We start from the raw sequence: 12,322 nt of genomic DNA, 5'->3' as shown, positions 1-12,322 counted from the left end.
GGGCTTGGGCCGCGATAAACTGGGCCTGATGGGCTTTTCTCTAACAAAAGGCCACAGAGATCGATGCTGGAGCCTGGAGGCGGTGGGCGGCCGCGCGCAGCCTTTTTGCCAAAAGGCCCCGCAAATTCTACGGCCATCACAAATCACTCGTGAAGCTCGCGCAGTCCCCCGTTCCGTCCCCCGAATCCCCAGAACCCTAGCAGAGCTCTCGAGCACGAGGCCGCGATGGCGTCGGCCAGCGAGACGACAGAGCAGTCCACCATAACGAGCACGACCATGGACGACGGTGGTGCGCACGAGAGCAAGCGGGAGCACCTCAATGGCGCGGCGGCCACCCCCACGGTGGGGCAGGAGGAGGATGAGATGATCGGGCCGGGCCCTGCGCCGGCGAAGCAGCGGCAGAAGCGCCCGCTCCAGTTCGAGCAGGCGTTCCTCGACGCCCTCCCCTCCGCCGCTATGTGCGCCCTCTCCACCCTCCTTGCCATTTGGGGTCAGGATTTGGTGGCGCCTCCCGCTGAGAGCTGGTTTAACTAAAGTGTTTTTGATTCGCAGGTACGAGAAGAGCTATATGCATCGGGATGTCGTCACCCACGTCGCCGTATCACCTGCTGACTTCTTCATCACTGGGAGTGCAGATGGTGATCTCTTTGATACCCGTCTCAGTATCTGAGTATCATGTTTTATTTGGTGTGTTAAAATATTGATTGAGTTAACTAGTTGCCAGTCTGTATGTTGATTTTTCTGGAAGATGTGTTCAAACTGCAAATAGCAAAATATTCTATCCTGTGATTGCTGAATTCAAATTGAGGGCTTAGAGTCTGGAGTGTCATGCCTTAGTCTTGGTGAACAGCACTCCTTGAGAGCTTAGATCTATGCAGGAATTCATTTTATTGAGCTTATTAAGGGGGAATACTATTTGTTGCAGTCTCAGAGATGAGAGCTTAATTGACTTTCTTTTCTTCTGTTTTAGGGCATCTGAAGTTTTGGAAGAAGAAACCTGTTGGGATTGAATTTGCTAAACATTTTCGGTCTCATCTCAGTCCCATCGAAGGTCTAGCTGTGAGTGCACACATACTTAAGTTCATTTTATTGATTCAGCGCTGTTACACTCGTGTTACTTATCCTATGATGATGCATAGAGTATTCTTTGGCTTGCTTGCTTTTACCATTGCTCATGCCTGTGTTATTGGTAGTTTGAACGACTCAAATTATAGCATGATTCAGTAATGCAGGTGAGTGTTGATGGATTGCTTTGCTGCACAATATCCAACGATCGGTCTGTGAAGATATATGATGTTGTAAACTATGACATGATGTTCATGATGCGTCTCTCATTTGTTCCTGGGGCTATTGAGTGGGTTCATCGAGAAGGAGATGTTAAACCAAAACTTGCTGTTAGTGACCGGAATACACCTTTAGTTCACATATTTGATACTCATTCTGGTTCAAATGACCCAATCATGTCCAAAGAGGTATTCTTCTGTTCCTTTCGATGCTTGTTTGTATAGTTTCTGTTAAATGCAATAGATGCTTACTCCATAAGCTGCTTCTTTAATTGCAGATTCATGGTGGCCCTGTCAAAGTTATGAAATATAACCACATTCATGATGTTGTTATATCTGCTGATGCCAAAGGACTGTTGGAATACTGGTCTCCATCTACCCTCAAGTTTCCAGAAAATGAGTATGTTATTGCTCGTTTCCAGCTATTTCTTGTCGTATGTAGCTTAGATTTAACTTCATGAAAACACTCTCCAATGGTGTTGAGTGCTGAAAAATGCTGCAAACCTTAGCATATGTTTGCATCATTCACTACTTCTACTGAAAACTTCATAACTGGAACAACATACCGGTTGTATTGTATATGTTCATCTCAGTGAAATCTGATTAGGTGTTATTATATTTAGTGACATGCAACTGTTCAAGGAATAACATAATTAATACCTCAGTTTTAGTCCTGTTTCTTATGAATTCCTTGCTTGATAATAACCTACCTAGTTGTTTCTGGATTAGATTTTTGTTCAATCATATCATTCTGTCTGCATATTCCTGTGATTTCCCTTTGTGCCATCCACAATTATTCCACTTGACTAATTCATGAACTCAATAAACATTGCTGCTTGTTTTGTGCAGGGTGAGGTTTCGCCTGAAATCGGATACAAATCTATTTGAAATTGCGAAATGCAAGACAAGTGTGTCTGCTATTGAGGTACTTTCTTAGTCCTAGATTGATTTCCATATCTTGTTTCTTTGTTAGTAATACATTAAGTAGGCATACTATTGAATGGGAATGGGATTGAATGCTTTGCAGAACCATACTGGTATACTCAATGACATTGTACTGCTATGCAACATGCCTTTTCCTTCTCTTTTTTATTGGCACGTCAGTTAGATGAAGCTATCTGAATTTTTGGATTTGGGTTCTTCATTCTGAAATATGTATATGCTTATCTGAGAAATGACATTAAAGTAAATAATTGGACACAATAAACCATGCCTAATGTGTTGTCAATCTGACACTTCAAAATTATGGGCTGTGGCCAGTATTATCCTTCATATTATGCATTGAATAACTCTGCTAAATGATCTGGTGCTATTCAGGTAAGCAATGATGGCACTCAATTTGCTGTCACATCCCCTGATCGCAGGATACGGGTATTTTGGTTCAAAACTGGGAAATTAAGACGTGTATATGACGAGTCCCTAGAGGTAAGAAACTTTCCCCTGGCAAATATTTGGAGAGCACAGGTTATCATATTGCATTCTTATATTTAGTTGATGAATATTGTCATTTCTAGGTGGCACAAGATCTTCAAAGAAGTGATGTTCCATTGTATCACCTTGATGCTATTGATTTTGGACGACGAATGGCTGTAGAGAAGGAAATAGAGAAAACAGAAAATGTCCCACAACCTAATGCTGTCTTTGATGAGAGCAGCAATTTTCTTATTTACGCTACCCTTTTGGGTGTAAAGGTATGCTGCACTTTCTTTCTTTCCCATATTTTCCTTTATATTAGTTTGTTCTTTATATACTTCAATTTTTTCTGATGTATATATTGTATTCCTTTTGTTTTCTTAAATATGTGGTGACCAAATGTTTCTATTGGAGATTCTTTAATGCTGTAAGATCTTTACATCTTATACGGGTCGATTGGTGCTTGAACTTTATGGTTTTACTAGAAGATTACGGCATTGAGGGCTTAGTAGTTAGTCCAGAAGTCCAAAGTCCAAAGTCCAAACAAATACAAAATGATTCATGATTTGTCTAATTGTCTTAGTTCCTTGTGTGTCAAGATGGGGCTCTTTCATGTTTCTCCTCTTGATTTGTTGATTGTGTAAATGGATGATAGACCATTCCCTGCTTTTTGCTGATTGCCTGATTGTGTATATCAGTATATGGGTCATATTGTTATTAAATCTTTTCTGTAAAACTTATTAGCTTTGTCATACATGTGCAGATTGTAAATTTGCACACAAATAAGGTTTCCCGCATCCTGGGGAAGGTAGAGAACAATGAGAGGTTTCTGAGAATTGCATTATACCAAGGAGACAAAGGCAACAAGAAGGTTAGAAAAATACCTTCAGTAGCTGCCAATGTCAATGATAGCAAGGAACCCTTATCAGATCCAACACTGCTCTGTTGTGCTTTCAAGAAGCATCGGATATATCTCTTTAGGTATGCCATTCAACTATATCTGGAGAGTTCCTTCATTGGCTGGTTTATGGTTTTGCACGTTGGTTTATGATTTTGCTTGGTGAATTCCTCTTCAAAAAGTTATCCTATATCTTGTTTCTTGTGTAACATGGTTTTACCAGTCGTAGGGAACCGGAAGAGCCTGAAGACGCAACTAAGGGTAGAGATGTTTTCAATGAAAAACCACCTCCAGAAGAGCTTTTGTCTGTATCAGACCTAGGAAAAACTGCTACAACATCATTGCCTGATAATTTGGTATGTTGCTCCTTGAATGTAACTTTGATAACTGAGCTGTTTCTTTCTGGTGTTGTAACTTGTGAGGGCTGAAATTTCTTAACAAATCCATCATTGTATTTCAGGTGCTACATACTTCTATGGGTGACATTCACTTGAGACTATACCCAGAAGAGTGTCCAAAAACTGTGGAAAACTTCACTACCCATTGCCGGAATGGTTATTATGACAATCTTATATTTCACCGTGTGATTAAAGGATTCATGATTCAGACTGGAGATCCTTTGGGGGATGGCACTGGTGGGCAATCAATCTGGGGCACTGAATTTGAAGATGAATTTCACAAGAGGTATGTTTATTTTTTCCCATATAAGGTACAAATGGGAGTTCTATAAATTCTTTACTCAGATTTTTTTTCTTCCCTTTAATCAGAACACATGAATCCATTTTTGCTTGACTGTCTCCAAGATACAACTTTGACAACAAGTTTAATTCGATCTGGTATTTTGTTTTAGAAAAGGAGATAGTGCAATATCATGCAGATATACTTAACCCTGTTCTGTTCGTGCCATTTTGAAGTGGCAGACCTATATATGGTTGATATATTAGGTCTTGTTTACTTCCAAAATTTTTTGCAAAATAGGAATAGTAGCACTTTCGTTTGTATTTGACAAATATTGTCCAATTATAGACTAACTAGGCTTAAAAGATTTATCTCGTCAATTCCGACCAAACTGTGCAATTAGTTTTTATTTTCATCTATATTTAATACTCCATGCATACGTCTAAAGATTTGATGTGACGGGGAATCTGAAAAATTTTGCAAAATTTTTGGGGAACTAAACAAGGCCAGTGGGATATATGTTCAGAGAACTTATTGCAACTGTCCTTAGTGATTTCATTACTCTGGTTCTGGTATGTTTGTGATGGTAATAATAATTATTATAATAATAATAGAAATGGCCCACTGGTTTTGCCCTCAAGAAAGTGGAGTACCAAACCCTTGTTTTTCTATGATAGCACTATGCGCTATTTTTTTTTAAAAAATATGGTTACTTATGACATCCCTTCTAGTTCGGTGATGTTGCTAGTGCTTTTTGTGCAGCTTGAGGCATGATAGGCCTTTTACACTTTCCATGGCCAATGCTGGACCTAATACCAATGGTTCTCAATTCTTTATCACCACTGTGGCAACTCCATGGCTAGATAACAAACACACAGTGTTCGGTAGAGTTGTGAAAGGGATGGATGTTGTCCAGGTATTCAGCGTTTGCAACTTCATTTCAGTGGCAGACTTTTGCCCTTGCATTTCCTTTGTTTCTTCCTCCTAACTTTATGTTTTGTGCTTGAAGCAAATTGAGAAGGTCAAGACTGACAAGAATGACAAACCATATCAAGATGTAAAGATCTTGAATGTTACAGTTCCCAAGACATAAGCTCCTACCTGATCAGTTGGTCAGTTTCTTCTATTTTAAATTATATTCTCTTAATAAATCTGGAAATTTGGTTGTGCTGAGCTTACATTTCTGAGCATGGTTTATTTTTTTGTTGTTCCCATTGCTGATATATCACATCAACCGTATATTGGCGCTGATACATTCGGTGGTAGATGCTTTAGTTGAATTGGCGTCTCTTTTGCATTTGTTCCCCTTGTGAACTACTGTAATCATGTGCTATTAATTGTATTTTATCGGCTGCTGTTGTCATTGTCTAATGTTTTGTGCCTTGCGCAGGGTTTGGACATTGTACCTGCACTCCTTGGTTGGACATATTTCTAACCTGTGGAAGATTGTGCTGGAGTCTTAGAGATCAGCTATATGCTGTGGTGAATAGAGCACACCTTTCGCTGCTGTTGACGCTGTCTTATTGGAACCTTGCAATTTTCAGGATTGATGGTACCTGAGGAATTTTAGGTTTAGCTTTGGATTCCAGAATCGTGGGGTCGATTTGTGACGTTGGGTTAATCTTTCAGGTTTAAATGAAAGGAAAAAAAGAGTGAAAACACGCAGTAGCTGTTTAATTTTTGAGAATGGTGCGAGGAAGATGTGCCCAGTTGTCCAATGTATAATCATATATCGGAACGTATTTGTATGCATCATTGTCCTATACGTTTGGGTCATGTTTGGATACCTCGTACATAGATCGTGGAAGCTGACTTGTAAAAGCTACTTTATACTTAGCCCAATGAACTACTTATGGTCTTTTGCGTTTCTATTCTAAGGCCCTGTTTGGTTTGTATTATCCAATGTTTGGACACATACATAGAGTACTGAATATAGACTATTTATAAAACTAAAAACATAGCTACAAAGTAATTTATGAGATGAATCTTTTAAATCTAATTAGTCTATAATTGAACATTAATTGATAAATAAGACGAGAATGCTGACATCCGGACCATTGGTGGCGTCTGGACTCTGGACCTGTACCCATCAGAGTTGGGCGGTGCCTGTTGGCCGCCGTGGGGCCCCACCAGGCCAATGTCGTAGACATTGACTAGTCTTGGCGCTGACCTGATCGTCCCCAACTTGTACGTCATCAGCAAATGTAAACTGGTAAACCGGGGAGGAATCTTTGGTTGGTCGTCGCTGTCTGCAGGGTGACGACTAGCTTTGTTTACACTAATGTTCGGCCGTGTGCGCCGTGTATGATGCCGCGAACCCGGACGATGGAGAAGGAAGGGTATCGCTGGTGTTCCCATTTGGCCTGTCTGCCTCGGCAATCAGTCAAGTAAAGGAATGTTCTCGACTCTGAGGAGGTTATCCTGGCCGTATTTTACTATTAATTAATTAACTATAATACAGGTAAGGTGTAGAGCAATTTAGACAGCAGCGAGAGTGCTGAGTAATTATCACTTTTTTTTTCCATCCTAATATAGAAATATGCAACCTCATACAAAAATATACTTATAAGATAAGCACACCTCTTTAAATATACGCACTCACAAAAATAGTACTATATCGTTACATCGGCACCACTTTCGGCCTTATTTAGTTGGCAAAAATTTTAGATTTTAGGTACTTTAGCACTTTCGTTTGTTTGTGGTAAATATTGTCTAATCATAACTAACTAAGATCAAAAGATTCGTCTCACGATTTACTGATAAACTATGTAATTAATTTTTATTTTCGTCTATATTTAATATTTTAGGTATGTGCCGTAAGATTTGATGTGACGAGGAATCTTGAAAATTTTTTGGTTTTCAGGGTGAACTAAACAAAGCCGAGGTCTTTCGTGGCATCCCGACGTCAGCAGTGACGTATGCAGTCAGCCAAGCCAAGTGTGAGCGGTCTCGGAGTCAAAAGATGCTTGACAGAAAGCCGCCGGGATTTCTCAAAAAAAAAAACGAAAAAAAAAAGAAGGAAAGCCGCCGGGATGGGATCATGGAGGTGGTTAGGTAGGTTGTCTGCTCGTGCGCGCTGCCGCCGGCTAGCTGATGACGGATCACACGCAACGCCGTTCGGCCCCTAGGGACCGCGCCACGTGGCGGTTGCGCCTGCATTAGTGCGAAACGCCAGCGGGGAGGAAGCGGCCAATCGGGGAAGCGAAGGGAACGGAAGGCAGACAGGATAGGTCCCTCTCTGCACCCCCGCCCTTTTTTTTTTCCTTCTCCCCGCGAAGCAGGGAAAGGGCGAGGCAAGCGGCGGCGTGTATAAAAAGTGAGCCAACGAACGCGGTCTTCGCCTCGTCCTCCGATCCGACTCCATTCCATTTCCGCTTCCCCACCCGTCGAGGATCGTCTCCCGTCGGTCGGCGTCCTTCGCGATCGTCTCGTCTCGTTTCGTTTCTCCTCGCAGCCAGCCTGCCTGCCTGCTTGTCTGATCGTGGGGTGGGGGATGGCGAAGCACTTCAAGTACGTCATCCTCGGCGGCGGCGTCGCGGCGGTACGTGTGTAACCCTCTGCCCTCTTTTCCCCCGCCGTGCCTTCGATTCGTGTGTCACCGCCCGATCGGCGATCACCGCCTGATGAGCTGACGACGAGGGTGCCTGCGCGCAGGGGTACGCGGCGAGGGAGTTCGCCAAGCAGGGCGTCAACCCGGGCGAGCTCGCCATCATCTCCAAGGAACCGGTACGTATACGTATCCAGTATCCTCATCATTCCTCCACCCGTTCCAAATTAAATCCAATTTGCTCTCTGTTTCATTTACCCATCTACCATACCCTAGTTACCCCCCATCTTTTTTTTTTCTTATTTATTTCTCCAAAATTCTCTGATCCAGTTAGCTATACTTAGACTCTGAATTTCCGTACACTGATTCTTCGCTCTCCCGCCTGAAATTCGGTGACATACCAAATTGGACTCTGAAATAGGATCATATATGAACGTTTCTTCAACCCATAATCAAAATCCTTAGGATCTTTTGTTTTTGGGGATCATTGCCGCTGGCAAATCAGGGACATTTTCGTTTCAGACAAACTCAACAAGCAGATAAACACGAATATCGAATCGGATACCCTATCCTTTACCGAAATGATGCTACTTTTTTTTATCGTTACAACTGTTCTGCAGCTGGTTATTTTATGGCGATGCCTCTGCTTAATTTGATCGTTCATCTTTCAGGTGGCCCCATATGAGCGCCCTGCACTTAGCAAGGGATACCTCTTCCCTCAGAGTAAGTCCTGAATGGAGGCACACAGCGGTGTGTTTTTGCCCCATGCTGCTGTCCGATGATCCTTTTGCACGTATGATTTCGTACTGATACCCGATGCTTGTTCATGTCCTGTCAACAGACGCCGCAAGACTGCCAGGCTTCCACACGTGTGTAGGCAGCGGTGGAGAGAGGCTACTTCCTGAATGGTACTCTGAGAAAGGTAATCTCTCCTTTACTCTTTACTCCTCGCCAAAAGATGTTCCTCAATTGATCAATACCCCTGCACTTTAGTCTGTTATTGGAATAGTACTAGTTATTGATTCTTTCATATGTGCACCGGTATGTTGGTTAAAGAAACAATTGCTTTTGCACTCAGTTGATCAATATCCCTGAACTTGTAGTCTGTCATCGGAATAGTACTGACTATGATTCTGCAGATAAAAATAATTAATTTTGCACCCAGCTTCATGTATGATAGATTTAAGATGCATGCTGAATTGTGCCTGCATCACTGGGGAAATGTTCATCTCCAGGATCAAGTGTCCTTTATTTTTCTTTGTGTTTGGGAGCCCTGAATATAGCATGCCACTGCCACCTTACTTATCAGCAATCATAACACTCCATCTCCAAGTTTGGCCTCTGGCCTCTGGAGTAGTCTATTTGACAGCTTGAACAAACATGTGTAAAATGCATTACTTTTTCACAGTTCTTACCATGAGCTGCTTATGTTTACTTTCAGGCATTGAACTGGTCCTGAGCACTGAGATTGTGAAGGCTGACCTTGCCTCAAAGACTCTGACCAGTGCAGCTGGGGATACCTTTACATATGAGACCTTGCTCATTGCTACTGGCTCCTCGGTTAGTTCTCACTGCAATTTTTCTCCTAAAACAAAGGAGATTAACTTTTACATAAATTTCCAATGGGAACTTATTACCTGTGTCGCTCATGACATGTTCTGTCTTTGTGTTCAGGTCATAAAGCTCACTGATTTTGGTGTTCAAGGAGCAGAATCCAACAACATTTTGTATCTGAGGGATATTGCAGATGCCGACAAGTTGGTTGCAGCTATGCAAGCAAAGAAAGATGGAAAGGCTGTGATTGTTGGAGGTGGTTACATAGGGCTTGAGCTTAGCGCAGCCTTGAAAATCAACAACTTTGATGTAACCATGGTGTACCCTGAACCCTGGTGCAGTAAGTCCCGTTGACCTGAATGCTTATTACGCATGTTCCATTCTCTGGAATTATTCTGAAACAATAACTTACTTTTGAACTCGATCTCTTGTAGTGCCCCGCCTCTTCACTGCTGGTATTGCTCATTTCTATGAGGGCTACTACACCAACAAAGGAATCAAGATTTTGAAGGGCACGGTTGCTGTCGGTTTCGATGCTGATGCCAACGGAGATGTGAGCACTGATCGAACACTCTGCAGATTCAGTTTCGCAATGTGTGCTCTGAATATTAACGTGTTCACCTTAATGAATGCCAGGTCACCAAAGTGAAATTGAAGAATGGAAGTGTTCTCGACGCTGATATTGTTATTGTTGGCGTCGGCGGCAGGCCATTGACGGGTCTCTTCAAACGCCAAGTTGATGAGGAGAAAGGTGGACTCAAGGTAAGTTCTTCTTGCTTTTCTTTAGTCAATTCAACAGAATTGTCCAAATCTCTCTTTCCCCCCAAAAAAAAAGTCCAAATCTCGATGAGCGTCTTAGTATATGGCCTGCCTGATATTGTGCTAACATTTTTGTTTTGTCAGACCGATGCATTCTTCGAAACAAGTGTTGCCGGAGTATACGCCATCGGCGACGTGGCCACCTTCCCTCTGAAGCTCTACAACGAGCAGAGGAGGGTGGAGCACGTGGACCACGCCCGGAAATCGGCGGAGCAGGCCGTGAGGGCGATCAAGGCGAAGGAGTCCGGCGAGTCGGTGGCCGAGTACGACTACTTGCCCTACTTCTACTCCCGGTCGTTCGACGTGGCGTGGCAGTTCTACGGCGACAACGTCGGCGACGACGTGCTGTTCGGCGACAACGACCCGGCCTCGGCCAAGCCCAAGTTCGGCAGCTACTGGGTGAAGGACGGCAAGGTCGTCGGCGTGTTCCTCGAGGGCGGGTCGGCCGAGGAGAACCAGGCCATCGCCAAGGTCGCCAGGGTGCAGCCGCCGGTGGCCGACGTCCAGGCGCTCAAGGAGCAGGGGATCGAGTTCGCTGCCAAAATCTAAGCTCTTGGACAGGTGTAAAAAGAGAGAGAGAGAATGGTGTCAATTTTAGCTGATTTCTTGGCAATTTTACTTTGAGCTTTTGCTTCGTTGTACTGTACTGTAATTCAGAATAGTTGTTAGTCTCCTCCCTAATAATTTGGCCTTCTGATGTGACCACCGTGGGATGACGATCCTACTAATAATAATGTACGTATTATGTGATCTGTAGCGTCTCTGTTCATAGTCTAGTGGAACACTATGGGATGTTTTTGGAGAATATTTCATTCTTCTTATGGGATAGTTACGGGTTGCTGGAGATTCCGACGACAGGAGGAATCATGGCCACCCTGAAAAGCAACCAAAGCATCTCGCAGGGGAGAGATGTTGCCGAGCATATACTCACGCATAAATCTTATTTTCCGAGATGTGAAACAGTTTGAACTTTGATAATTTATATAAATCATAATACAAAACAAATATCATTAGATTAGCTATAAAATATATTTTCACGATACATTTATTTGGAGACAGATGCTAATACTATTTAGTATAAACTTGGTTAAACTTGAGATAGATCCCATAATTATATATCGAAGGCACAACTCTGTAGGGACAAGATCAAGTGCTTCTTTGTCAGATATCCTCAAACCATGACTATTTTAAAGTCACACCGTGACATTCAAATCTATTCCCATCTTTTTATGGAGTAAACCTTCTTTACCATTCAAGCATCTCTAGAAAGTTTTCTTTATTCCTTGATATTTTAGACTCATCATGTCCACAAAAGGCGCAAGAGCTTATGAAAGGAGAAATCCGGCAATGGTATAATTAAATGAGCTTATATGCCTCCTCTTCTACACACTTTGTTTCTCTTTAAAAAACAAAATCAAGGGCGTGCTTCCTCACGTTACTATGAAAGCCATAAGTTGTTTGAGTGTGATCTTTGAAAGCATTCTTCGCATTGTTCCAATTCTTAAACTTTACTTTGGTGAATGTATCGTTACCGAAATTGCTTTTTTTTGGCTTAAAGAGATATCAACACAAGCAATATGCTGCATCCTTGTGAATACAATATTATAATCTATGAAATTGATCAAGCCATGATTCAACGAAATCTCCCTTTTAACTTTTACCCTATGTTTGTGAAAACTCATGACCAAATACTTCACTTGACTGATTTGTAGATATGCTAGCACCATCCCTAATGCCATGACGGAACTCATCAGTTGGGTTCCGAAGGCCTGGGAAGCAACTATGTCATCCATATTAAGCTCAGTCCATGCTCTTTTTTCTCAACCCAATTCTATTTAGTTCCACCGCTAATCTTTGACAATCTTACTAAAATATTCTTCTATACATCCTAGCTTCCCATTCCCTATGATATTAAATAATACAAATTGCCATGCAATTATCAAGAACTAGACATATTCATCAAAAGTTTAGAATCAAATAAGGCACAACTAGACCTGGCTCTTACCATGAGTTGTCATTGTGCAACAACTAGCAGAGCCTAGGGGCAGTGGCGGACCTAGGATTTTACTATAGGGTATGCCTAAATTTTTTTATATATATAATTCGGTAAACCATTTACAATTTGGTAAA

The 12,322-nt window shown here is 42.1% G+C and overlaps 2 protein-coding genes across 2 annotated transcripts; both read left to right on the top strand.

Moving 5' to 3' along the window:
• On the top strand, nt 123–6,149 carry LOC8057995 (peptidyl-prolyl cis-trans isomerase CYP71). Its single transcript, XM_002445651.2, has 14 exons — nt 123–458; nt 553–638; nt 971–1,059; nt 1,233–1,472; nt 1,562–1,683; nt 2,133–2,208; nt 2,601–2,708; nt 2,798–2,974; nt 3,460–3,677; nt 3,818–3,950; nt 4,055–4,278; nt 5,035–5,188; nt 5,282–5,384; nt 5,663–6,149. Exons 1-13 carry the CDS (start codon nt 226–228, stop codon nt 5,363–5,365), a joined length of 1,944 nt encoding a protein of 647 aa, XP_002445696.1. The 5' UTR covers nt 123–225; the 3' UTR covers nt 5,366–5,384; nt 5,663–6,149.
• On the top strand, nt 7,485–10,948 carry LOC8057994 (monodehydroascorbate reductase). The gene is made up of 9 exons (XM_002445650.2): nt 7,485–7,813; nt 7,927–7,998; nt 8,491–8,542; nt 8,661–8,741; nt 9,261–9,379; nt 9,494–9,713; nt 9,808–9,926; nt 10,010–10,135; nt 10,277–10,948. Exons 1-9 carry the CDS (start codon nt 7,766–7,768, stop codon nt 10,739–10,741), a joined length of 1,302 nt encoding a protein of 433 aa, XP_002445695.1. The 5' UTR covers nt 7,485–7,765; the 3' UTR covers nt 10,742–10,948.

The sequence above is a fragment of the Sorghum bicolor genome, chromosome 7 (assembly GCF_000003195.3).
Source record: "Sorghum bicolor cultivar BTx623 chromosome 7, Sorghum_bicolor_NCBIv3, whole genome shotgun sequence".
NCBI classification, from domain to species: domain Eukaryota; kingdom Viridiplantae; phylum Streptophyta; class Magnoliopsida; order Poales; family Poaceae; genus Sorghum; species Sorghum bicolor.
This window is presented reverse-complemented; position numbering and strand designations above follow the sequence as displayed.

What these genes read in the sequence shown, in the direction of transcription:
- LOC8057995 (XM_002445651.2), top strand. Translation starts at nt 226, where the DNA reads ATGGCGTCGGCCAGCGAGACGACAGAGCAGTCCACCATAACGAGCACG. An exon ending in ACCCAATCATGTCCAAAGAG is followed by an intron (nt 1,473 to 1,561) that starts GTATTCTTCTGT and finishes CTTTAATTGCAG; the next exon opens with ATTCATGGTGGCCCTGTCAA. An exon ending in CATCATTGCCTGATAATTTG is followed by an intron (nt 3,951 to 4,054) that starts GTATGTTGCTCC and finishes ATTGTATTTCAG; the next exon opens with GTGCTACATACTTCTATGGG.
- LOC8057994 (XM_002445650.2), top strand. Translation starts at nt 7,766, where the DNA reads ATGGCGAAGCACTTCAAGTACGTCATCCTCGGCGGCGGCGTCGCGGCG. An exon ending in TCGGCGGCGGCGTCGCGGCG is followed by an intron (nt 7,814 to 7,926) that starts GTACGTGTGTAA and finishes GCCTGCGCGCAG; the next exon opens with GGGTACGCGGCGAGGGAGTT. An exon ending in TGAATGGTACTCTGAGAAAG is followed by an intron (nt 8,742 to 9,260) that starts GTAATCTCTCCT and finishes GTTTACTTTCAG; the next exon opens with GCATTGAACTGGTCCTGAGC.